Source organism: Gymnogyps californianus, chromosome 3 (assembly GCF_018139145.2).
Source record: "Gymnogyps californianus isolate 813 chromosome 3, ASM1813914v2, whole genome shotgun sequence".
In the NCBI taxonomy this organism is placed as follows: domain Eukaryota; kingdom Metazoa; phylum Chordata; class Aves; order Accipitriformes; family Cathartidae; genus Gymnogyps; species Gymnogyps californianus.
This window is the reverse complement of record NC_059473.1, coordinates 91,364,234-91,391,323: the sequence shown is the minus strand read 5'-3', so window position 1 is coordinate 91,391,323 and position 27,090 is coordinate 91,364,234. Positions and strand designations below refer to the sequence as shown.

Here is a 27,090-nt window from a genome sequence, read left to right as displayed (position 1 = left end):
TCACCATGGTCTTTACCACGGGCTGCAGGGGAATCTCTGCTCCAGCATCTGGAGCACCTCCTCCCCCTCCTTCTTCACTGACCTTGGTGTCTGCAGAGTTGTTTCTCTCACATATTCTCAGACCTCTCTCCTGGCTGCTGTTGCCCAGTTGCACAGCAACTTTTTCCCCTTCTTAAATATTTTATCCCAGAGGCGCTACCACCGTCACTGATGGGCTCAGCCTTGGCCCGTGGCAGGTCTGTCTTGGAGCTGGCTGGCACTGACTCTGTCAGACATAGGGGAAGCTTCTGGCATCTTCTCACAGAAGCCACCCCTGTAGCCCCCCTGCTACCCAAACCTTGCCACACAAACCCAATACACAGACCTACTAGCTAGTAGGAAAATGGCATAATGTCCTGTTTTCACTGTCTGTAGGCAAACTAAGAGCATCTTCTTCCTAGCAAAGATAACATCTCCCAGAAGAGTATGACTCAAAAATGTGCTGAGATCACTTTCTTTTCCTTTTAATTTCAAGCAGAACATAAACAGAACTTGAATTTAGAGGCTTTCAATCCTTCAGAGCTCAGGAGGAAAAGGAAACAGTTATGATGCATCTTCTAGAACCAATTATAAATCTAAAACAACCTCTTATCTAGCTAATGTCACACTGAATGCTGGAGGCTGTGGAGTAAAAACGTAGAGCAAGAACGATTCCCTATTGATGGCATGCAAATTTATATGCTGGCAACAGACGTGTCTGGAATGATGTTTGGCTTACTTTTTATTATAAATTCCTATTTCTACTTACTACACTAGAGACTTTAGAAATTGTAGTGGTCTAGATTGAAAAGAACTGGCACCATTTCATTATACAGACACAATTACAACGAGACAGTTCATGACTGTTTATCCACTGACTAAATCACGCCAGCTACAGGAACTTGGATGTTACTGAAATGCGGAATACAACCCATTGGTTTTCCATTTGCCAAAAACCACTTAAACATCTACACAAAAACCACTGGATTTACCTGAGAACACAGAGGTAAGAAGTTCTGTCCGAGGCTCTCCAAAAATGAAAATTCACCAGCCACAATTAATTTCTATGGACACTTTATTTAACACTAGATTGAAGTAATCATGATCTAAACTGGGACCTTTTTCAAGCAATCATACCAGGACACCAGTATATCTGTCAGCAAACGACTGCCAGCAAAGCTCTGGGGTTGCAGAAGCAATATTGCTCCCCCCATTTTACTTCAGGTTCTTCTACTTTTCTTTTGGAAACAAACTGCTGTTACAGTCAAGAGAATTCTCTCTCTTTAATCACTTTTAAATCAGACTGCAAAAAGCAAGGGAATGTGCAACAAGGAATGATCACTGCAGATGCACCCAAGAGGAAGTTTAGTCTATCTCTGGAAAAGGAAAGATTTTAGGAACATGAAGATTTTAGGAAAGTTTTAGGAAAACAAAGAATCAGAACACCTTAACAAGGACTTTTATGCACTTCATCTAGGAAGCACGAACAGAAGTTTTCATTTAGAGATGAACAGGGTCAGCATAGGTGATTTTTATACTTGGTACACATAAAATCTCTAATCCATTCTGCCATGTCACACATAAAATAAACCCATAACAGAGAGCCCTTTTCCTGATAGGTTAATCATGCATAAACTACAGGACATAAGAATTTAATGCCTATGACTGTTGAGGGACTTAGCTTGCCAATGAAAGCTGAAGAAATACAAAAAAAGTCTCTGCTATACCTGAAGTAACAAATGAACAATAAACAGGTCTGTTCAAAACACTGCAAGTGTCCCATCCCTGCAACCACACATCCCTCCACGCAACAAAGCAAAATGTATGTGGGCGAAAGGGCAAATTATATTTGCAATCACCTTGAAAGAATTTTAGAAGTTAGGACTGCAATACATAAATTAGGAGAACTGAACTGTACTTCCACCTGCATTGTTCGAGTTACCTGCCATGAGGTTAGAAAGGACACAATCAAGCTCCTGGATCCACAAAGGTATCAATTACATCCAGTGTTTGTGGGAAGGTAATAAATGCAGCCAAAGTGTGCCAGACTGGCACGATGTGTGTATTTATGAGATCTTTGGCTCTACTAAAATTGACTACTTACCAAGAAATCCAAATTACACTGACACCTATCTGCTTTTATAACTCCCATTCCTTGGGAAACTTGCAATTTCAGTACTGATTTCAGACATCCGTCCAGTATTTATTTAACAACAACCAAAAAAAAAAAAGCAAATAGTTAAAAATACTAAAAACATTGGTACAAAAAAAAAAATGTTCCTGGGATCTCATAAAGACAATTCCTTGTGAACTAACATTTGTTACAACACACCATGTGAATTTTCAGCTTTCTAGTTTCCTTCAACATGCTGTACCAAATCTAAGTGTATCACCAGACTGTTAAACTTAATAGTCATCCTTTAAATTTAACAGAAGTTACAGAAAAGAGTCTAAATAATCTTTAATTACATATTGATTGTCCTCTCTGACTTCCTAATCAAATGCTGTGGTGGTGGTTCATTCTTTTGCTTATGTTTTTGCTAGAGAAAACAAGTCCAGAGGAAAGAATCTACTTAGGGTAATTCCTTACCACTAAAAATAACCTGAGTTTTCTAACTGAACTACACAGATCAGCAATCACCATCACATCTAGCTTTAAGACATGTATGCCAAAACTATTTTAACATGCAAACCAGCATGGTTATTAAAAAGCACGTATAAGAGTAACAGTAGTAAAGCATTTATCTGCTCTTGATACACAACATCAGTACGTTTAGTTTTTGGAAACGATTAGGTGACATGCTATCTGCACTTTAAAAAAAAATTCTACAAAAATAAAGATTTTTTTACTTACAGTAAATATTCGCCTGCCAGTCCGATCAAAAGTTACACAGTATACAGAAGACAAGTGTCCTAAAATTCGTTTGTGCATCTTCATATGTTGATAAACTGCAGTTGGAACAAGGCGTTCAAGTCTGTATTTTCCATTTAGTTTTCTTGAAAACAGCGTATCCACTACCAAATGGGGAAAGAAAAAAGAAGAGACAGCATTTACATTGGGTTCATAAACTAAAAAACTTCTCCAGCATGGAAAGTTTATTTCAACACTGGACCACTTGCCGTATGAACAGCTTACTATAGTAATTCTCTCATTTTGCCCTAGTTAGGGAAAAATACATACAAAAGTAGCCTATGATACAGATGTGCAAAAGAGTACCAAGCTGCAAGGCAGAGCATAAAGATGCAATACAACTTTCAACTTTAAGTGCCCAAACGCATGCTTCTCACTTTATACCTAGTGTGAGAAATTCACGAGGACTGAGGTAGCTTCCATGGAGAAATAAACTACCTCATATTTAACAAGCCTAAGAGCTTCCACATAGCTATTAACGGAAGATCAGCAAACATTCAAATCTTCTCCAAGGCAACCTGTTTTTTGAGGTCTACACAACCAAACATTTATCCACCACTTGCAAGACAATAGATTTATTTTTTTAAGAATATTGCTACCTACTACAGCTAAACAAACAAGAAAAACACCAAACAAGAATTTACATGTGAATTTACCAAAACCTTACAGAAAATTCTGATTTTGACTAACAGAACCTTGTTCAAAGAGTTTGGGATTTTTTTCAAGTTTAAAAGCGAAGAAGGTCCAGGAGCAGGAATCTACTTTGTTTTAACAAAATGGAAATCCTCCATCAAGAACCTCAGTAAAGAAATAAAGCTCAGTGTTATTAATATTGAACTGCTACTCAAGCAATGATAAAGCAACAGAGTATAATGCTTATGTGCATGGATACATAGACATTACCCAAACAGCTCCCCATATCATCATTAGACCAAAGAATGGCAATGGTGATACGTTTTATATTGCACAAAATTGTTATAAAGCAGGTAATATATTCAGATTTCCAGCTTCTGAATACATGAAAACGAAAAACATAAATGCCCAATGTCCACAGCACTACACACACATGAAAAGCAAGATCTATCAGTGCCAAGAGAGGTAGCTGATACTTTCATTACTACTCTGGTTAGCCATTCTTTACATGTGACCAGGGCTATGTCTGTACTAGTGAACCGAGCAGGACCAGGGCAGGGGTCTGGGCACTGAATCACATTGACTCCCTAGCATCAACTGTGAAACAGCTACAAACCTCTCGCATTGCTTGGTTTTGGCCCAGACCAACCAGACACTGGTTCATGAGTCGGCACAGGTCAAACTACATTAAATATCCAAACTGGATTGTAGCTACTCTATAAGGAGAAAAAGCACTTAGTGGTATGAACAACTGCCAAGCCCACTGGCCTCAAGCCATAAGAACAGCCCTGAAACATTTCAGCTAACTGCCTATGTAGCCCAAGGATTCAAGGAACTTTTCCTAGTTCAAGATGCTTTGTGAAGGAGCAAGATCATTAGCTGTGGAGCGAGGCACTTCTAGTCAATGCGCCACTCCTGCCTTAATGTTCTACTATATCCTCTTCACCCTCCCCTTATACAAGAAAAAGATGCAGTTGCATTTGCTTTATGACAAAGCTTTTCCTTGCCAACAGTCTACTTTAGAACAGCAGGAAACCAAGATTAGTTCAGTCACAAGATAAATCTAGTTTTGGTTTCTGACAAATCATCCTACAGTTTAAAAAAAAAAAAAAAAAAACAAAAAAAAAACCCCACCACACACCCAAAAACCCTCAAACAAACAAAAAAAACCCCAAACACAGAATAAGGAAGGTCTTTGTCACAACAATAAAGTGAGCTTACACAATCATCTCGACCTACTCAAAAGTTACCTTTTGTTTGCTCTTAATGTAAGATGGAGATGGTTGTTAGAAATCAGCTTCTAGCAATGCCTTCAAATGAAACTGTAGCTCACAAAAAGCAAAAAAAGCTTAACTACAAGTTTAATTTGCAGGGATGTTTTGTCAATAAATTGAAACTGTTAAGCAGACTCTTTAGGATAAAACAACCAATGACTTCATATAAGCATGTAATTTTTAATATGCATCTGAATTTATGAAAAACCTTTTAAAGTACTTGAGATAAATTTCAAGTTTGGGTTTTTTGGTTTTGGGCTTTTTTTTTTTTTTTTTTTTTAATCACTGAAGATGATTAAGTTTAACAGAACCTAAGCCAGTATTTCTGATGATATTCTCGCTGATGTGAAGTGGTAATGGGCAACTTGCTACTAGGTCACATATCCCTAGGTAACTCAATAGGTGAAACGCCCCTTGTTCCGTAACAATCAACCTACTGGAGGAAATAAAAGGCGATACTGGAAACAAGAAAATTGGGATCTATCTCACTCATTGACCTTGACCAAAACTTAAAACATACAAAAATCCCAAAACTGGTTAAAAATAAAATAAAGTGAATTAAAAAGTGATTTGACATGGAAAAAAACAGTATTATGAACTTACATTCTTTGGGAAGAAATTTTTTTTACCAAGATCATGCAATTGGGGGGGGGAGGGGGAGAATCAATCTCCTGCAGGTTTGAACACTGTCCATAAACATAATTTTTGAAAGACTTCTCAAACTGGGTTTTTTTTGTTGTTGTTTTAAATGAAATTCTCACATCCACCACTGTTCTTCAATATGCCCTTCCATTTAACTACATTTGTATTTACGCTCATTGACTTTGCCAAGAGATCCAGCTTGATTTCTCTAACTGACCTATTCCCAGTTTCTATTCCAAACACTGACAACTCCAATGTGTCACCTGCACACTTTGCTAGCACAACAGCATTTATTTTTTTCCTTCAGGGTACAGGTAAACATTAAAAATAGCTGTGTCTCAGAAATAAATTCCTGCAGCTGAACAATAAAGTTGATTTTTCTGGTGCAAGCCAAGGCAGGAAAGGCTACCAACTGTTAATAATAATGCCTTTGTACTAATTATAGGCCTTTGGTTTTGTAACGATTGTTACCTATATCTAGCATCAATGCTTGTCAGGCCTTATACGGTCTCTAATCTATTTTAGATTGAATTTAACTGCATTTGGAAAAAAAGTGATTTTAGAAACTCCTGTGACAGCAAGTCTAGTATCTCTCTTGTTTTAGCCATATTAGCAGCTTTCTGTCTTTGGTTAAATTACAGGAAGAGTAATAAGGTACAAGCAGTTAAACAGCTGCAGTGGGATGCACAAACCATACATAATAAGGGAGGGAAGGAGGATGAGAGTTTATCCCAGGAAGGGTTAGAGAGCACTGGTTGGGCCTTACAGCGAGTCAACCAACATGAAGAGAAAAAGGGCTGGAAGGAAGAAAGAAGAAAACAACAGAATAGAGATTGCCTGCTCCTTGCTGGAAGGGCACTGTGAAGTGGACACTGCACAGAAAGAACTCCCATCCAATGCCTGACCAACGAAGGAAATTAATATTAACTTAGCTTTACATGCCTGTCTACTACTCACACGTAAGATCCTGCTTTAAAAATAAATTTAAAAAAAATTTAGAACAAACAAAAAAAGATGTTACTAAGTGGTTGTTGTGCAACACAAGATGACAATCCACCACTTACTTCCAAATGACATTTTGGTTTCAAAATCAGGATTCTTCATATTTAATAATGGAGCTAACTGATCAGTAGAAACCAATGCCTGAGAAAGCCACGTATTTTGCTGACATTTTGAACACGTAAAATCCACTTTGCTACAAATTTTATCACTTAAGTTGCTATCAATTGTTTACCAAGTGGTTCCAAATAAAACAAATTGGCTTCTAATTTTTAGGTAACTGGGCTCATCTTCACACAACATGACCAGCCTCAAAGACTGAAATGGTCTATCACCACAAAACCACAGAACGGTTGAGATGGAAAGGAACCTCTAGAGATCACCTAGTTCAACGCCCCTGCTCAAGCAGAGTCAGCTAGAGCAGGTTGCTCAGCGCTGTGTCCAGTCAGGTTTTGAATATCTCCAAGGATGGAGACTTCGCAACCTCTCTGGGCAACTGATGCCAGAGCTTTGATCATCCCCAAAAGGTGTTTTCTTATGTTTAAATTGAAGTTCCTCTATTTCAGTTTGTGTCCATGGCCTCTGTCCTGTCAGGAGGCACCAATGAGAAAAGTCTGGCTCCACCTTCATCACACTCTCCTGTTCAGGTATTTACACCCATTGATAACACCCCCACCCCCCACCCCCCCCCATGCTTTCTCTTCTCAAGGCTAAACAATCCCAGCTCTCTTGGCTTTTCCTTGTATGACAGATACCTCAATCCTTTCATCATCTTCCTGGTCCTTTGCTAGACTAGCTCCAGTCTGTCCATGTCTGTGTTGTTCTGAGGAGCCCAGAGCTGGACCCAGTGCTCCAGGTGTGATCTCACCTGCGCTGAGTAGAGGGGAAGGAACACCATCGACCTAATGGCAATACACTGCCTTCAGCAGCCCAGGAGGCTGCTTGGTTTTCAACATCTGACATGTTCAACACCAGGACAGCCAGCTCATTTTCTGCAAAGCTGCTTTTCAGCCCATTGATCCCCAGCATCCACTGATGCATGAGGTTATCACCTCCCCAGGGGCAGGACTTTTGCACTTCTCTTTGTGGAACTTCGTTAGATTCCTGTTGACCCATTTCTCCAGCCTGTCGAGGTCCTTCTGAATGGCAGCACAGACCATCTGATCCATCAATCACTCCTCCTAGTTTTGCATTGTCTGCAAAACCTGGTGTTTCATCATCCAAGTTATTAATGAAGATGTTGAATAATACCAGCTCTAGAATCAACCCCTGAAGTACGCCATCAGTGACTGGCCCTCATGCCAGTCACTGGAATTCATTCTGCTGATCACAACCCTTTGAGCCCAGCACTTCTGCCCATATCTTATCAGTTTGTCAGTGAGAATGTTATGGGAGCCAGTTTAGAAAGCGTTGCTGAAGTCAGGATAAACAACATTCACAACTGTCCCCCCATCCTCCAAGCCACGCATCTCATTTAAAAGTCTATCAGGCTAGTCAGCCATGACTTCTCCTTCACAGATCAATGCCAACTACTCTCAATCATGTTCTTGTCCTTAGTATGTTGGCTTCCAGGAGTATTTGCTTCATCACTTGCCCAAGGACTGAGGTGAAGAGGACCCACCTTTAGTTCCGCAGAGTCTCTTTCTTGCCTTACTTCAAAACAGGAGTGACATTTGTTCTCTTTCAGTCCTCAGGAACCTCCCCTGACCACCATGAACATTTCAACGATAATCAGAGTGCCCTTGCAATGCACCCAGGGGTGCATCCTATCAGGGCCCATGGACTTACATATGTAGTTTGTTCAAACATTCCCTCACCTGATCCTCCTCCACCAAGGGAAAGTCTTCCTTGGTCCAGACCTTCCCCCTGGTTTCCAGGGCCTGAAATTTTTGAAGGCTGTTATTACCAGTGAAGATCCAGGCCAAGAGGGCATTGAATACCCCAGCTTTTCCAGGTCTTAATTTTGTTACCAGGTTCCCTGCCCCATTCAGAAGCAGATCCTACTGTTCTTTCTGCTGCTGATAGACCTGTAAAAGCCCTTTTTGTGTTCCTTCATGTCCCTCACCAGATTTAATGCCAGAAGAACTTTGACTTTTGTTACTGCAGAATCACAGAATGGTTGAAGTCGGAAGGGACCTCTGAAAATCATCTAGTCTAATCCTCCTTTGAAAGCAGGGTCAAATACAACAAGTTGCTCAAGACCTTTTACTAGAGTTTAAAAAAAAAGAAAAAAGAAAAAAAGAAAGTGGGGTAGGGTGAGAAAGATAGGATTCTTTACCCAAAGGCTCTAATCTTAAGCTCTGAAGGTAAGAGTTTAAATACCTTTTTTATAAGGGCCACTCAGGAACCTAAACTGTGAACGGAGAGTTGGGCTCTTCAACTTAATAAAATGGAACTTTTTTTTTTTAAATCTCACTTCTACTGTTACAATTCATTGCTGCCAACAACCTTAATCTGAAAACCACACATCTGAAAGAGTCAAGATCACCTTGTTTGTTTGGTGTCCCACAGAACAATTTACAAATCAAACATAAAGCTGATGAAGGTAAAGTGGTGGGAGTTTTCAGTGGAACTTACGAAACAGTAGAGATTTTCTCCCACTCAAAAGGCACGCAACAGGCACCAACTGAATGCCTTCAAAGTTTCAGAATGTCTTTAACTGACTCCCCACTCAAAATAGAACGAGCAGCTCAGAGAAAAACAGCAAACTGCAAAAGGAAGATAAATTTGGGGGTCTGAAAGACATGGCAGTATTAGCTATGCTGCTTTTTTTTTTTCCCCTTGGCTTTCTTATTTTAGTTTTATCCAAGTGACCAATTCCATCACCTTATTTACATGGTCTTATCCTGGAATGTGAAATATGCCTTAAAGATGGGGGATAGTAATTTGCCTTATCCACTAGTCAGTGAAAAACCCAATTTAATTTTGTACCAAGTATAAGTTAAATTTTAAAAAAGCATACACAAAAATCATTATCGCTTATCTTTCATTTTCCTCCTTTCTGGAGTTGTATTTAACTAATGGAAGTTCTGTTCTGAAGAACAGACTCCACCTTCGTTCCCCTTCCATTTGCACAAAAATAGAACCAGATTCAGAAGAAGCCTGGAAGGACGCCTAAAGAATATACTTCACTTACAACTCTTACCCACACTGAATCAAGTTTCATTAACTTGAAAGGCTAGACATGCCTCTAATGAATAAATACCAAGGCATTCAGAGCTGTTAATAATAAAAAAAGAGACTGCTGGACTCCTCCTTTCACTTTCCGAGCTAGTAAGACTAAACGTATCAAGCACTCAGTTTTGGGTTGTTGGGAGTTTTCTCCCCCTTCTGGAAACACGTCCAAGATCAAAAAAGCAGCCTGAATTGACTTCTACCTTCCTACCATTTTTCTGTTCAACTTCTAAACTCTATGCAGTACTCCAAGTCTGCTGGCTTATAGATGACTGTCAACCAAAGTGGTTAAGCTAGAAATTTGATCAAGCCAGAACTCGTCTCTGGGCATTTCATGAAGGTAAAAGTATACCAACTCCTCACTGGAACATTTCTGAAAATACAAAAATTCTATACACATCTAAAACTTTACATATAATATTAATTTGCTCAATGAAAGTAACTGCCAACCCTTACTAATTCAGAGAGGTAGGAGGTGAGATGTTTTGAAAGGCAGAAGGTAAAAACAAATGAAAGCTATACCATCTCAAGCATTTCCAAACTGTTCCCTGACTTCAATACAATCCCACTCACTTTCACTATATATTTATTCAGTTTGTATTTTACTCAAAGTATAAGTTTCATAAGACCTCTGTAGCTCACTTCTTCTTGCATAACAAGAAGTCATTTACTTTAGTATAATTCACTTTAGACTTGAATAAACATATGTGACAAGATGTTACTTTACACAGATCCTTTAACTCAAGATAGTCTTTCCTTTTAGTTTTTTACTACAATTAACACAATAATATAGTTACACAAAGTACTCTTAGGTTACCTTTTAGGCCTGAAGTATTTACTGTATTTCTAGAAACAGACATCTACACCACTTTCAGAACTCACATTCTCTTTACAGCCAAAACAGCAGCATCATTTAATGAAGAAACTGTGAGAAAAGTGCAAAATGCCTCAGAACTTTTCTTGAAGTGGACTATTCTGCAAGACCATGAAATACTATTTTTGAAAGGCAGATACATTCGCTGGTCAGGAAAAACATTCTTCGTTGTCTAGTGCAAACAGCCAGTCTCATTCAGGTCTTCACACCTGAGTGACCAGCTTCCCCAGGAGCTTTGAGCTCAAAGCTCTCAAAGCTTTATGCTTTGGCTCTGCGCTTTTCCAGCAGTTCCTGAAAATTACTGAAAAATAGTTCTTTTTCTGTTTCTGCATCCAAGAAGATGGGACCTTTAACAAAACAAATCAGCATATGACGTAGCTCTTTTTGTTCTTAATTAAGCACTTGAGCAACTTTTTATAAGATACATTGCACAAGTGATAGCAACTGGACAAAGATTATTCCATATTCAAGTTTTGTTTCTCTTTATTACGTTCTACAGATATTCTGTAGTTTTCTGGAGGAGTACATATTTGTACAGATGTATTTTAACTGCATATAAACCAGCTACCTACTAGGCAGCTGGCACAACATACACAAAAATGTAATTCTAAAGAATACCCCATCAGCATCATAACTGCATTGATTCATAAGGCTAGGAAACGAATGAATATTTCTGTATGTTCACTGAAATGCAAATTAAGTTTTCCTGCACAAGATAGAAAGACTTCAGTATCTTTTCTGTTCTTCAACCCTTAGGTGGTTCTCCACCTGAAATACATACAGCCTGAAGAAGAATAGGCTCCAAATTTTTTTTGTTGGGAAAATACATAAAATACAGCCTTCCCAGGGGAAAATGGAGAAGTTATTTAAGGAAACAGAACAAAATTTTCTAGTTCAATTTATAAAAGAAGTGTCATTCCAGTTCATTATTTCATTGAGAGGATCAGACTAGAATAGGATAAATCAAAAACAAATGCTTTAAACACACAGTTCTGAACCAGACATCCAAAAAATCCAAATACACTTCACAGTTGAAAACATTCAGTTACCAGCACTTATCACAATGTTTGGAAAAGGAAATTATTGGTCATGAAAAAAGTGGTATGTTGAAATAACTGTAATTTTGCAAATATTCAGTGCTCTGCAAAGGATTCAATAAAAATAACATTTCTTTAGAAAGCCTTACTTGTTCTTCCTTAAAAAGAGTCTGAAAGTTATTTTTCTTAACATTTAATTCCACTACCACGGCAACTCTACAACTTTCTTTGAACTCCAGCTGCCATGGATTTCATATACTGGTCTTTTTCCCTTCACAAACTACGTATCATGGACTAAGCTACAGCACAATGCAAAACAGTCCTCTTCCATTCTGATTTCTCCAACATGTTTTAAAATGTATTCCCAAGTAAAGGAAAAGGTAAGGCAACCACTAAAGAAATCTTAGCTATTAGAAAGCTTAGTCCTCCAGCCACCTTGCAGAAATAGCTGCTAATCTAGTCCACGATTTTCCAAGTTTACAATCTTCAAGCCAATGCACAGCCCATCAAGAGGGGAATTATTCTATTCAGCAACAAGCATTTTCTCCCCCACATCTAGAGCACAACACAGAAACAACTCTACATGAATACCAAAACAGCAGCTCTAAGCAAAACCACATGGAATAGATGCAGATGCTACATGAGTGTTTAAGTGAACCACCTCTGACCAATACACATACTAGCTGAGGAGGTTCTGAAAACTTGGCTCTACACACCCAGCAAAACCATGTTCTCTTCCTATATTCCAAGCATCTACAGAAATACCATGGAAAGCATGCAACTTGTGCTTTAAAATAGAAGAGCTACTAGGACACCAAATACTTTGCCATCTGACCAAGTCAAAATTGGCTGTGCTCAACCTAAGAGCTTCTTAGCTGTAGCATGCTTCTGCTTCAGCTGTTAAGAGAGAACTGTAATTCTCTGGGTAAAGTGTAATGGTATGCATTTTGATATTTGAGTTTCTTCAACATTAGAAATAATACAAATAGCCCAAATTAAGCTCTCTCAATTATATATTTTATGTATTTATACATCTCTCTCCCCCCCCAATTCATGGAAAACTTACAGGCTACTGATAGCCTCCAAAAGGAGTTTAGAGACTGAAAAATTGTAATGGCACGTTACCATATTAAAAATGCCTCTGTTCTGAAAAGCACCTGGCTATATATTTGTATATTGTTACTCATTAGTTCCCCAATGTATCTTCAATCTTCTCTTTTTTGCCAAGACAGAAACCTTTGTCTTTGCAGCAGCTGCACCTGATCAGGAGTCAATCAATTGGATATTCTCTGCCCACTCTCATCCAACACTGCACATCTATCTGCAACTACCATTTGGGTATAAACCACTACTGTTTTGGTATAATCCACACTGGTAATTTGGTCTTAATCATTCCCCCTTCCCTGGACATCAGGAGAGAAAGATGAAAGGACACGAGTGATTTTGCACATTTTCCTATCCATGACAAAAGAAAAAGGATGCTCCTTAAAAAATCTCCTAAAATATCACACATCTTGATTCTTCTAACAACTAAAAAAACATGTATCTTCTTGTTAAAAGGTTGAAAGCTAACGAACATGTTTTAGTGACCATATGAGAGCTTACAAATAATAACTAAAAAAGAAAAAAGGAAAAAGAATACCTCTGACCTCCAGCTTCTCAGTTTTTCAACGGTACAGACAGCACAGGCATGCTTCATGATATAGCATAGCAAACTAAAGCACAGCTACAAAATCACTGAATGGACCAGAGAGCAGAAAGAATAACTTCTACAAAACACTCAAATCTTTCCAAAGAAAACCATTACCAGTCTACTTGACTTATTGTCCCCAACAACGGGTGCAGGCCATGCTGTCCTGGTTTTAAGTTGTTATATAGTACCAATTATTTATCTACTGACAGCTTTATTACATCTTTAAGAAAAAGAGTTTTATTTGTATGTATTCACTGTTGAAATATATTTTATTCCATTTCATACTTCAAAGACAAAATTAGCTTCACAGCAGAACTAGTATATGAATTTACAATACCCATTTTTTCCCCACATACAAACTGGTAAATATGACAACACATCATCTTAATAAAAATAATACTAAAGGTAAGGTATATGACACAAACAAGGACAAATATAAACAGAACTACTACTTAGCTCTCATCATCACAATAATCAATCTCCCTGGGAGTTAGGTATTACAATGGTAATGCCAGAATAAAATTGACTTACCTATACTAGGTGGACTGCCGTAATTTACAGGAGACTCTGGAGGCCTCCCACAATGTAGCGCAGCAAGAGCAGATCCCTTCCATACAACATGTTTGCAACCTGTTTTAAAAAAATTACACAAAAAATGTAGGGGGTTTTTCATGTGAAAATGCAGAAAAGGTATGAAATATCAAGAACTCCCAAAATTCTCATAAAATTTTCATACTTTTGTTTGTACGAAGCAAAGACTGTCTGCCAGCTCCTAATAACGTCTGCACTCCAGGGACACTTTGGGGAATTTCTTGCTCTAGAAGTGGTCCAAGTCGATGGCATATTTGAAGCAAGTGATCAGGTGCCAAGTGTCTGTAATATTTCACCTATTATATGAAAGAGCAAACAAAACATTTGATAAAGAACATAATATTTTTGAAGAATTACTGGGTTAATCTTTTTTCCCCAGATTGTTACACAAATTCGTAAGAAAATTATAGTATATTAAGGATAAAAACAAATAATGACCTTTAAGTACAATAATTCATTCCAGCTGGTCCTAATTAATTCTTCTATTCAGCACATGCCACTTTGTACAGAGAACTGTTGGTATTTACTACTTTCTGACTTTAAGGCACAGTTGGTCATAGACTAATAAGCTCCTTTATAATCACAGTAAAAAATGTAAAGTATATATTTAATATTACATTTAAATAGTGGTCTGGTCAATTTAAGTTACTGTAAGATAAAGATGAGACAATGATTGTTAAGGAGAGCGACAGTTACAGAATTCTTGGAAGATTCACATATACCAAATAAAGAACATAGCTTTGTTAGAAGACAATGCAAAAACATTCTGCTTCAACTCACCTAAGTTACAAGACCTTGTTGAAGCTCCACAATTGGATTTTTTTTTTTTTTTAACATCTAAAGCTTTTAAACGAAAATGTTGCCTTAAGTAATTCAACTTCAAAATTGGTATACATGGTCCTCTATTAGGCTACAAACATGACCAGTTTTTGTAACTGCTCACAGTTTTCAACTGCACAGTACCAAAACAAGCTCCTATTATCAGTAACAGATCTTCTCACCACTTGATTATAACAATGTTGAACCAGTATTAATGACTGCCCAGACAAAACCAGTTCATTCCTTTGAACTACTATAATTCTAGATCAGAAGACCATTTTATATAACAAGGCAAAAAAGCTTTGAAACGTATGCGACAACAGTAAAATCCTATTAACATAAAGCTTTTGGTTAAGAAATAGCATTTTTAAAATGCATAAGCTGTTGTCAACTTAGACTATAACAAAGAAAATTTAAAATAATAAAAGGGAGGATAGAGACTCAGTTGTACAGGATTTGGCATGTAGTAGTTTTATCCGTCATACAGCCTGAGATACGTCTTCAGATATGATACAGTTTTATTTTGCAGAAAAAAAAAGTACTGCAGTAAAAGCTTGTGATGTTTTGTTATTCTGCACCTAGAGAAGGCCGTGACTGACATTTTAGGCAGAATGAGGCTTCTGTATTACACCCAGTTAACAGGAATATACCTCATTCTTTATCAAATGTGCTCCTATCTTGCTGACACACTGTAATTGTTTCATGTATTCTAGCAGTTTGGTAACATAAAGAGTGCTGATGTCTGAAACCGAGGCTCTGGAAAAGCCTTGCTTACACCAGTAATTCCCACCACCACCAACGCAACCTTCCAGTGAAGGAGGAAAAGTTTTCTCTTTTGCTCCTGTCGTGGTTTAACCCTGGCCGGCAGCTCAGTCCCACACAGCCGCTCGCTCACTCCCCGCGCAGTGGAATGGGGGAGAGAATCAGAAGGGTAAAAGAGCAAAAACTTGTGGGTTGAGATACAGACAGTTTAATAGGTAAAGCAAAAGCTGCACGGCAAGCAAAGCAAAATAAGGAATTCATTCACTGCTTCCCATTGGTGGGCAAACGTTTAGCTGTTTCCAGGAAAGCGGGACTTTCCTTCTGTGAATTATATTACATTTGTAGAAGGCCTTGCAAGCTGTCTGAATTTGACTGCCTAGAAGTTAAATGACTTACAAAATTCACATAAGTTAAAAAAAGAAAAAGGCTTTTCTTTAAAAAATATTAGGAATTCTATTTTTTTTTTTATAAAGTTACAGTTGATTGTACAGATCAGTTCATTTAAAATGACGAAATTCAATGTCATCAGACAGGCACCCTGTCAGAAAAGTGGCAAAAAATAATCCACTGAATTCAGAACTTGCTATGCTGATTCATTTTTGTTATCTGTAACATGCAAATAAAACTTGCTTTTTTCTACTTAAAGGAGGAATCACAGTCAAAATACATGCTTGAGAGCCCTAAAACATCAGAACAGCCGTAAGAAGTGACAAAGCTATGTACAGTTTCTGCCATCAACACCCCTGATCTATTTCCTTAGCTTTTGTTCTTCTCCGCTTCTATCAAAAGGAGTGCAAAAATTTAACAGATACTGCCCTTTGTATAATTCTATATGAAACCAGACTTCACGTCTGCAGAACCTGAACTTGCATCTCAAAGATTAATAATTACCGATTTTTTTGGTTTAACCACAAATATTAGAATTACATTTACAATACAGTTGTCATTTTATCTTGCTCAAGACGCTTCAGTTTTACACATCCTCACAAATGCACAAAACCTAAAGTAAATGAAGTAAATTGGCTTTGGCACATTCCAAAACTACAACTAGATGACATCTTGACTCATACTTCTTATGATTTGTCATAAGCCATGTGTTCACTTTTTTTATTTTAGCAGAAACTATGTAGGCTGAATTCCTCGTGCAGTTTTTAAAGCACATGTTTTGGAAAGGGGGATCTATTTGTGTTATTCTTGCTCATACCTATTAAAGATCTTAATATATACCTTACACTCACACTATAGTCTCTCCTCATTTAAGCCCGTTTGTGTGAAAACAGCTATTTATGCCAAGTTACGCAGTAGTTTAGTGATGCTTCTGCACAGCATTTGTCTGAATAATCATTGTTCGCTACTAAGCAGCATTTGCAACTAGCTCATTAACAAACCGATTCAACAATACTAAGTGAGCTGTACACTAAAAAAAAAAAAAAAAAAAGGGGACACTGGCCATCTAAACACTTGTCAGTTCCAGAAAGTTTATAAAACTATTTCATGAACCATACTCAGTCAACATTTGGCTCTTATTTTCCTATATAAGACTAAAGCACACACAAGAAACTTTTAAAAATAAAAAAGCAAGCTTCATTTCACTGTACAATCTGCTAGGGAAAAAGCCTCTTATTTCATTATAGGTTTTATTTGGACTGACTTCTTTCCCTTTTTCTCCTTCTATAAATAAGTAAATGGTGGAACTTAAATAATTTATTAAAAACAGGCTACTAAGTAAGTCTTCTCCAGGTGAAGTACTTTCTTCTCCATCAGAAAAAAATAAATTTTCTTTTAACACTATTAATAGAATAGTTCTAGTTGAAAGGGACCTACAACGATCATCTAGTCTAACTGCCTGACCACTTCAGGGCTGACCAAAAGTTAAAGCATGGTATTAAGGGCATTGTCCAAATGCCTCAAACACTGACAGGCTTGGGGCATTGACCGCCTGTCTGGGAAGCCTGTTCCAGTGCCAATTTGTATGTGTGACTGTTAGCATTACAGTAGAAGTCACAAATGAAAAAAGCATGTAACAGAAATTCACCTTAGTCCTGATTCCTCCCTTTTGAAAAAGGAAAAAAAAAAAAAAAAAAAAAAAACCACACCACAGAAAAGAGAACCACAATGTGGTAGCAACAACTCAAGAAAGGACAAGGGAAGGAAGTTTATTTAATACATTAAACGACAAAGAGTGGCTTAAAAGCTAAAATTATTTGGATTGGTCTAAGGTGCAGCCTACCAGGAGACAATTCTTGCAGTGACAAACTGTAAAAAGAAGCTAGAACTAACATAAAATATACCTACCACCCTGTGTCCTCCTCCTAAAACAAACAACAACAAAAAAAAAACCCTGTCAAGAGTACTTTCAAGTCAGATTTAAGTGACAAAAAAAAAAGGAAATAATTATTTTTTAAAAGGACACTTCACAAGCTTTGTCAGAAACAGAAGAGCTTATGACAACTCAACAGAATGACAGAAATTTGTCTTGATATCAATCTCTGATTCCAAGAGGAGAAAGTAAAAGCAAAAGGAAAAAAATAACAGATGTACAAGTATTTAAAATTCATACAGCTCTAAATGAAAAGTGAAAACTGGACTCTACAAACAGGAATTTTAAAATTTTATGCCAAAACTGTGATGTCAAACAGTATATAAACAGCACAGATTTTCTTCTCTGCCAGTCCCACCTAGCTGAAATTCTAGCTGGTTTCTTTCCTCCTCCTAATAGGCTTTCAGCAACATCTAATACTGCTCTTTTCTTCCAACAGATATGCACAGAAGACGTGCTTTTATAAGTATAATAATGAACTCTCTTTTTGTTCGAACAGACTTTTCACATAAGACAAGTTAATAACATTTCTTAAACATTACTGTAATAAAAATCAGAACTCTGTTATCAAGCACAAAATTTTCAGATCTGAAGGACAAATAATATTTTCTTGAAAATAAGAAGCAGCATTACCCTCAACTTCACCCTTTACCTACTACCCCCAATTTTACTTATTCCAAACAAACAGCATGGGAATACACAAAACACAGCTACACAGCTATTTGGACTAACATTCAAATCTTTATTACCTTTGAAATAGACCTAAGTGCTTATATTTTCATTCTGCATGACTCTGCAGAATAATTCAGCATCAGAATCACACTGAATGCATCAACGGAATCATGATTTGACCTAGACTCTTTAGTTAAATTTGTAATACATAACGCTGTTATTTGCTGCCAGTGTTTTAGACGTCAAGTAAAATATGACCCTATTCTGGATTCTGCTCTAAGCACTACGCATACTGAAACGTTCTCTGAAGTATTGTTGTCGGATTTTCCGCCCCCCCCCATGCTAACAGTTAACATGCTTAACTACAAGTTTGACTGTAAATATCTTTCAGAAAAATACATTTCAACACAAGGACATTTAACAACAAAATCTAAGTGAGTCAGCTACCTATATTTCAAGATGCAAGAGCTCAATCTTACCAATACCAGCAGCTATCCCAGCTTTACTATTCTAATACGTAACATATCACCCAACACAAGCTCCAAATCGAATTACAGTAACTGTTGTACTGTATCAGACCATCAATCTAATTGAGTACCCTATACCACCAGTCACTGCCTTATCACTTTAAAACTAGGAGTTGCAATGAAGTGCAATTACTTTTCTCAGAAGCATTCTCTTTTGGGGGGGGGGGGGGGGGGGGGGGCAGGCAATGAATGACAGGGAGGGGAGAACTGGAGAATTAACCATTTTCCCCAAAGCCTGTTTATTTCTTGGGTACTTTCTAATTATGCTTGAGCTAAAAGTATATAGATACTTAGCCACTATTTCCTATAGGAATACCTATTATTTTAATGTGAGATTACTTTTTCTCTAATGAAATTGACCTATATGAAACCAGCCATCTCAAGAACACACTAGTTTTTCAACTATTTAATGCTTTCAATAGGTGTGAGGCCAGAGCAGATAAACTCAAGCCTTAGTATAAACAGACTGCTGCAAGCTTGCTACTTACCACATGAGAAGGTATGAACAGTAGTAGCATTTTCAGCCTTCTGGACTAAGACACTCAACTTTACCTATTACTGTTAGATTACCTGTACCTATTTGCCTATATTAAACTCATTCAAAATGTTTTGTGCAGTTTTGTTGGGTTTTGGTTTTTTTTCTTTTTAAATAAAAGGTACACCTTAGAAACTTGATATTCCTCTTTAGCCCATCTCTCATCAGTGTTTCTTAGTCTCGGTTTGAAAGAACTAGCACAAAACAGTTGACTTAACCAATCTTCTTGATTATCTGTGGAACAAACGAACGTGTGGTACTTTGCACAATGAACGAGAGTTCCTCCTCATCAAATTATAATAGTTTGAACAGAGAGGCTCTAACATCACCTAAATTCCCAGCTATGGGAATAATTTGTAGAACAGAAATGCTTGTCTTCCAGAACTAAAAGCAAATCATTTAGGTTGATGTATGTTCAACGGAAGCACTGATAATGAGACCAAAAACACTGCTAAGGATCACAATTATTTCACAGGTTTTCTTATCTCCAATGCCAAGTCTTTCAGACCACCTTCCAAAACACTGTATAGACTTTCCCCAAAATACTGTTAATAACAAAAACTCAATGATGATGCAGCTCTCTGACTCAATGCAAGTTTTATTTTTGCTCCCTATTTCTTTGAATACCTTTATAGCACAAGATTTCCTGAAGAAACAAACCACTTATCTGGTTACTTATTAAGAAACAGAATTATTAAACAGTAACCACAACGCTGCCTGAAAGACTTTACTATGTTAGGTATTACACGAACAATGAAATACAGTGTCAACGTACTTAGTGTCCCAGTCCCACAAGATACTCTTTGTAACTTCACGTACCTTTGCATAACCAAAAAGAAAGAACAGTGGTATGGCCTGAAAATAGCGTTTTGTCATTTTTACTTTAAATCACATTTAAGAATTGTGGGCAGGGGCAGGGGAAGAGGAAGGGACAAACGTTAGCAGAACAGTAACAAACAGATCCTGAGAACAAGGTGGCAGACTGCCTACCAAACCCATCACACCATCTTCCTATTTGATGTGAATTCCCTGCCTTCTCCCTCCTCAACCACCACCACCATGAATAAAATTCTAATTCAACGGAGAAAATGACAGTTAAGTGAATATTTTGGATAAGAAAGAGAAAGTTAACACAATGGTTATGATCATATACACCACGATGCTTGTACCCCAGACGACCTTTTAAAAAAAAAAAAAAAAAACCAACAAAAAACCCCACACCAAAAAAAAAAACCAGAACAAAAACAATCACACAAACAGAAAAACCCCAGCCACCCTCTATGGTAGCTCTAAATTGGTGCAGTGAATCTTAACAGTTGGCTTCATCCAGCCAAAAGCCACTGTGCTCCCAAAAAGAGCAACCCCAACACGTTCCCCAAGCCCTCCACGGGCACTCCTATCATCTCCCTCATGCTGGTGGTAGGACCCATGTTGCTGCACACAAAAGGAGAGCTGAACCATCTGAACATGACTTTCATACTGTTCAGCTCCCTTATCCAACTAACCGTACATTTGGATGAGCACTCGTGCCTACACAAAGCATGCAGCAGAAATGCATAGCTTTCATCCACAGTGTACAATTAGAGCAGCTACACCCATAGTGAAAGTGCAACATGAAAAAACAATCACCCTGGAGTCAAATGATGCACCATGACTTGTTCATGTGGCAAGGTCCTAACAAACGTGTTTTAAAGCCTAACTAAACAACACTTAAACAACATCTTTAACCACATCTATAAACAATTCACAAGGCTGCCCTGCTCTGCTTAAGTGAGCTGGTAACTCTTAAAACTCCTCAATTTCTGTCCCCCATCATGAGAAAACCTCAGCCTTTCAAAAAGAAGAGAAAAATAGCTGGCTTACAATTAATAAGTTCTCACAACTAATGCAAGAAGATACAAAGCATCCTGAGACCTGTTACTAAAGAGTCCTGCGATCCTTGGTACACCTAGGTTGAAAGTGGCCTACCAGGGACTCGATTCTCAGAAAGTCTTTGGTTATAGCACAAATAGAAATGTTAATTCTGACGATATAAAAATGAGATTGGCACTCTGAAATAAGAGACTTCACTCTCAAAGCAAGATTCAAGTTGTTTATACCACAAATGGTGACCATAGAAAAATATCATATAGAAATATTTGAATTAAAGAAAAATCACTTAAGAATATAAAACATAGTATAATGGCATTTTTGAACTCATGTATTTTCCTGTAGCATTACAAGCATGCACAGCATGGTGTTAGCTTATAAGAAAATGAAACATTTACTTTCACTGACCAAACAGAAAAACGAAAGTAATTTACACAACGAAAATTGCATCGGATTTAACATTACTTGCACAAATTAAGTTACAGGAATAAAATATCTAAGGTTGTGAATTTCAGTCTAATAACAGAAAGTTAAGTCTAATAAAAATTCCTAAATAAATGTTTTCAAAACGAGGGCAAAGCCAGGAACATCATCATCTCTTGAAAAAATATCCACCTGAATAGATGTATAATAAAAGGCATGATTTTGCAAACAACAAAACAGAAGCCTGGTATTAAATTCCATCCCGTTACACAGAGCCTTTATTCCCTCCTAGAGTAAAAGTCAGATATCTAACACTACATTTACTGGTATTTTTATTTCTTGGCTTTTCTCCCTTCAGCCCCTTCTACGAAGTTTAATGAAAGCTCAAGGCATTCAAGTCTGAGAAGTGGTACCAAAACATGACAAAACATGCCGTTTTCAGAACGAAGAGTCAGCATCTTAAAGCCGGAAATTTTTTTTAAATGAAAAAAATGAAGGAACAGAAGGTTAGCTCATCATCAGCCTCTATCTTAAAAGCTAAAGATTCTTTGGTTTGAGATGAATAAGTTTTTGTTTAATGAAACAAGACATTGTGAAAAACACTTCTTTTGTATGAAATGTAACTGTCATGCTGCAAATACACTTCGTGCCAGCCTTCAAAAGCCTAAAATATCAAGTAATATGAAGTTCACACATCTTTGACAATTGAAGCAAGAGCAGACATAGAGGATGGAGAAGCATCAAGAACAAAGTAACCAATTTCTTTTCCCCCCTCTCCCAACATCTAGGTAGGGACAAGGTGGAAAAGGGCACATAAAAGTTTATCAGGAAGTCTAAGAAAACTTTGTTAGGAACAGAAGACTAGGAAAAGAGAAAGGACCTAGTCAGCATCACATCTCCAAATATATGTATCCAGGATGAAGTCCAAATTTTGAGGAAGTACATCTTATGTCATTACATACCTATTCCGACTAAATTAGTATTTACCTGCATTCCAACAAACAAAAGATGTTTCTTGGAAAGAAGGGTCTGAATGAACTTATTTCTCATCAAGTCTTCTTACTTAAACCTTTAAAATGTCTTGTTTCTCACTTTCTCTTTCTTCACATCCTTTTATATTCTGACTATATATAAGAAATCCAAATCCATTCTACATTAAGACCGCACCTCCAATTCTTTATAATTTATGGAATAAAAGAGAAAGATTCATGGTAAGTTTTACCAAGCAACTTCTGACCATTGTTGGAAATGGATAATACAGCCCTACAGTCTTACAAATAAATAAATAGATAAGAACAGCACAATATATCCTGCAAAAGTATCAGCACTTCGAAACTCCCAGTTGAATTTCTTGATGATCTTTGATTTCAGGAAAATGGAAAAGTATTGGTATGTATGAAGATGTTTTCAACAAGCCAATTGCTATCAACTCTGCCACATCACATGCATTAAAACGCCTGGGCCAATCCACCTCTTGCTCCAGAGAAAACCAATGCAGTAAGTAAACCTGTACCAACTACAATAAATATCTATGATTCATACTGTGATATTCGTAATATAACTAAAATAATGCATATGCCAACAGTCTTTATCAGACGCATTACAGATGGGAACTGTTCCATCTCCTTTTGTGTGAGCTCAAAAGTTCTCCACATGTCTAAGTCTCAGTAGTACTGGAGTTCAGAACTACTATAACCAACTAGAAAGCCTGAAGGGAAATCCCGCTTTGATGAACATTACAAGCAGGGCTCAGTCTTCCTCTGAAATCCTATTCAGAAATTCAGAGACTAAATTATACAACAGTGCACCTGTAATGAAAACAATACTAGCAACAAGTTGCTAACAGACACAATTCAGACATCTTAATTGCTGTTTTCCCATCTACTGTAGTTCACAACATATTAGAAAAAAAATATCCAGGCCCCTCTCTGCTAGCAAGAACGACACCACTGCAACTAATACTTTTATCACTGATCTACACCTGAGGTGAAAAGCACACACTGGGAGATTAAAAAAAGGGGGGGGGGGGGGAGGGGGGGGCAAAACAAAAAACCACTGAAGTCAAATTTGTGATGCGAACCTGGCAAGTCCAGTTATTCCTACACACCAGATGCGATGCATATAAAAAACGCAAAGCCATATAATGCACCTTACCAGCACCCAGGGGCACACACCGAACGAGGAAGGACACCTCACACCAACCCACTCCCAACGTAGATCCCAACCCAAGCTAACAGAACAGCGAGGAAAAAACCCTCCTCAGCACAGCGACCCGGGACCCGATCTCCCGGTCAACCTCGCCCGCTGCCCCACAGTCGGCCGCCGCGGGGCTACCGCGGCCGGTCCGGCGGAGGGAGCCGCCGGGGTCCGATGCGCCGCGAAGCCATTGTGTGCGCGGGCGGCGCGGCGAAGAGCGCCCCCGCCTGCTGGCGGCCCGGCCGGCTCCGGCAGCCGCCTGCTGCCTGCCTGCCTGCCGCCCGCGCTGGCCCCGCCCCGCGCTGCTCCCGCCTGCCCGCACCACGTCCATGACGTACCTCTATTTCCAGCCCGGCGAGGCCGGGGCTCTCGCATTAGGGCGCTTGTTGTTATTTACCCCGCACCGCCGGCCCCGCTCAGGCGGCACCGGCGGCCCCCCCCCCCCCCCCCCCCCCCCCCCCCCCCCCCCCCCCCCCCCCCCCCCCCCCCCCCCCCGCAGCGCCCCGCGTCTGCCCTCAGGGCCGAGACGGAGGACGAGGAGGGGGAGCCGAGATTGGTTTTTTTTTTTTTTTTAAAAAATCTCCAAAGTTTTTTTTTTTTTAAAGTTGTATTTTTCTTTTTTTTGCGGGAAATTCAATTTTTTTATTGGGCTGCTTAGGGAGAGCGTGTGGGGGGGGGAACTTTGCCTGCCACACCGCGGTCGGCCCCGGCCGCTCCTCTTACCAGGTTCTCGTAGCTCCGGGGATGCTCCTTGCCCGTCCAGTCCGTACGCTTGGGCAGCAGCTAGGGGAGAGACCAGAGGACACCCCGTGAGCGGCTCCCCTCCCCCGAGGAGCCCCCCAGCAGTGCCCGGGATGGGGCGGGGGAAGCGGGAGAGAGCGAGGGAAGGGGGAGGGAGGCCGCAGGCGGGGCGAGCGCCGGGTGCGCGGCGCCGCTTACCTCTTTCTCCGCCACTTCTCGGATCAGGACCTGCAGCAACAACAAAAGGGGGGGGGGCGGGGGGGGGGGGGAGATAAGAAAAGGGGGCCGGTTTTAGAAAAAGAAAAAAAAGGCGAAAGAGGACGAGGCCACGAGCGCGCCACCCGATCGGCCGCCCTGCCCGGCCGCCCCCTCCCCGCCAGGCCCGGCGGCGCCATCCATCCATCCCCTACCTGAGCCGCTTGCTGGCAGGGTCCGTCCTCCAAAAAGCGAGCGATGAGGAAGTAGAGCTCTGAGGGGAGAGGAGAGGCGGTGAGGGCTGGAGCTCGCCCCTTCCCCGCGGGCTTTTCTTTCTTCCCCCTTCCCCGCCGCCCCTCTCTGGCTCCCGCTCGGTTCCCGCCGCCCCGCACGGCGGCTCACCCCGGCACTCACCCGCTCGCAGCTCCGCCGTGTGCCTGCTGCCGCCGTCCCCGGACATGGCGAGACGAAAACCGGGGAGGGGAGGGGGGGAAGGGGGGGGGGGCTCGGGCCGCGCTCCCGCGGCAGCGTCGGGGCCCAGCGAAACGCGTCCGCCCGCCCGGTAGCTGTCACTGTTCGTTCACCAGGAAGAGTCTCGGCTCCACCATTCAACCCACGGGCAGGAGGAGGAAACAACAACTCACAGCAACCCGCCGCCAACGCCGCCGCTGCTGCCGCCGCCGCCAGCCAGCGCGAGCGAGCGCGATCCCTCCGCCCAGAGAAAGAGTCCCCTCCTCCTCCTCCGCGCCCCCCTCCTCAGCCCTCCCGGCCCCTCGCGCCGCGCGCGCCGCCCCTCCCCCCCGCGCCCCTCAGTCCCCGGCGCCCGGCGGCGGGGGCGGCCAGGCGCGGAAGGGGGGGAGCTGGGTTCTCCTGCCCCTTCTCCCGCCCCGGCGCTGCCCGGCTGAGGGGAGAAGGGGCGAGGACGAGCGCTACGTGTTTATTAGCGGGCGGGCTGGCTCAGGCAGAAGATGTCGGAGCGGCAGAGCCGGGGTGGGCGGGAAGGCGGCGGGCTGGCGGCTGAAAGGCGCTTTCTCTGCGAGGTGCGGGCGGCCGGAGCGCGGAGGGATACGACGCACGGGGAGGAGGGGCTGCGGCGGGGGGGGGGTGGGGGGGCGCAGCGGCTATTCGCGGCGGCGGCGGCGGCGGGGAGGCTGGAAGTTACCGAGTTTCAGTGTCGCAGAAATGGGAAGCGAGCGAAGCCAAAATGCCCCCGCGGAGCGCGGCCCCGCTGAGGGAGGCGGGCTGAGGAAGCCCGACCCGGCCCTCCCTCCATCCATCCCCCCCCACCCCCCCCGCCTCCGCTCGCCGCGGCTCCCCCATCCCCCGTAGCCAGGCCCCTCCCGAGCGCGGGGCTTCGGCGGCCCCGGGCTCCCTCAGAGCCCGTCAGGGGCCTCGGGGCGCTGCGGGTTTGGCATCTGCGCGTAAGTGCCAGTGTCACGCGTTGTTGGTTCTTATTCTTGCGACATCGTGCCCGGGGCCGGATTCGTGCCTTGGGTTTGCGGCCGGGGGGGGGGGGGGGGGGAACCCCAACAAACCCCCAGGAACGCACTTTTCTTCGTCGCTTGAGCAGGGCTGCCTGGGCAGCTCTGCTTGGGTCTGGGTGTCCGCTTGTGGCCGTCGCCGCGGGGGCAGAGGGTGAAGGGCTCGCAGGGTGCTCGGTTTGAGAACTTTCCTTTAAAAAAAAAAAACAAAAACAAAAAAAAACCCCAAACAGCTAATAACGTTTTTATTCATTGTTCGTGCCGCCAACCAAATCAGACACGCGGGACTGACGAATCTTCTGGCTTCTAGGAGCGATGGCAAGAGGAGGAGTGTTGTCAACGGGAGGACAAGCGAGGGATGGTGATGCCTGCAACCTATGGCTGAACTGGAGGTAATTCACTAGCGGATCAATAACGTACCGAAGGTTCCTGAAAGGCTGCAACATTGTACGGAGCCTGATTAGCGATTAAATCATTTATTTATTTAATGTTTGGTAGCATGACGATACCGAATAAACGTTCTGATTTGTGCTGTAACTGTTTATTTGCTGCTTACAGTCAAAAAGGAAAAGAAAATAAAAACAAAGCAAATGTCCACTGATAATTATCTTTAAAAAAAATCCGTATCCGATGAGGGAAGGGATTTAAAGGAGCATAATTACTTGTCTTTATGGTTTGCAACGCATCTATGCTTTTTCAGGTCG

The 27,090-nt window shown here is 40.8% G+C and overlaps 1 protein-coding gene across 1 annotated transcript in view; it reads right to left on the bottom strand.

The window, feature by feature from the left end:
* The window catches only part of PHIP (pleckstrin homology domain interacting protein), a 118,749-nt gene extending 93,374 nt beyond the window's left edge, over positions 1-25,375 (bottom strand). Inside the window, exons 1-7 of the mRNA XM_050895190.1 lie at positions 25,320-25,375; positions 25,121-25,179; positions 24,909-24,938; positions 24,693-24,752; positions 13,992-14,142; positions 13,787-13,885; positions 2,873-3,033 (exon numbers count right to left, since the gene is read on the bottom strand). Coding sequence (XP_050751147.1) covers positions 2,873-3,033; positions 13,787-13,885; positions 13,992-14,142; positions 24,693-24,752; positions 24,909-24,938; positions 25,121-25,179; positions 25,320-25,365 — 606 coding nt within the window. The 5' untranslated portion in view covers positions 25,366-25,375. The remainder of the gene's footprint in view (positions 1-2,872; positions 3,034-13,786; positions 13,886-13,991; positions 14,143-24,692; positions 24,753-24,908; positions 24,939-25,120; positions 25,180-25,319) is intronic.
* Positions 25,376-27,090: the final 1,715 nt, after the last annotated feature.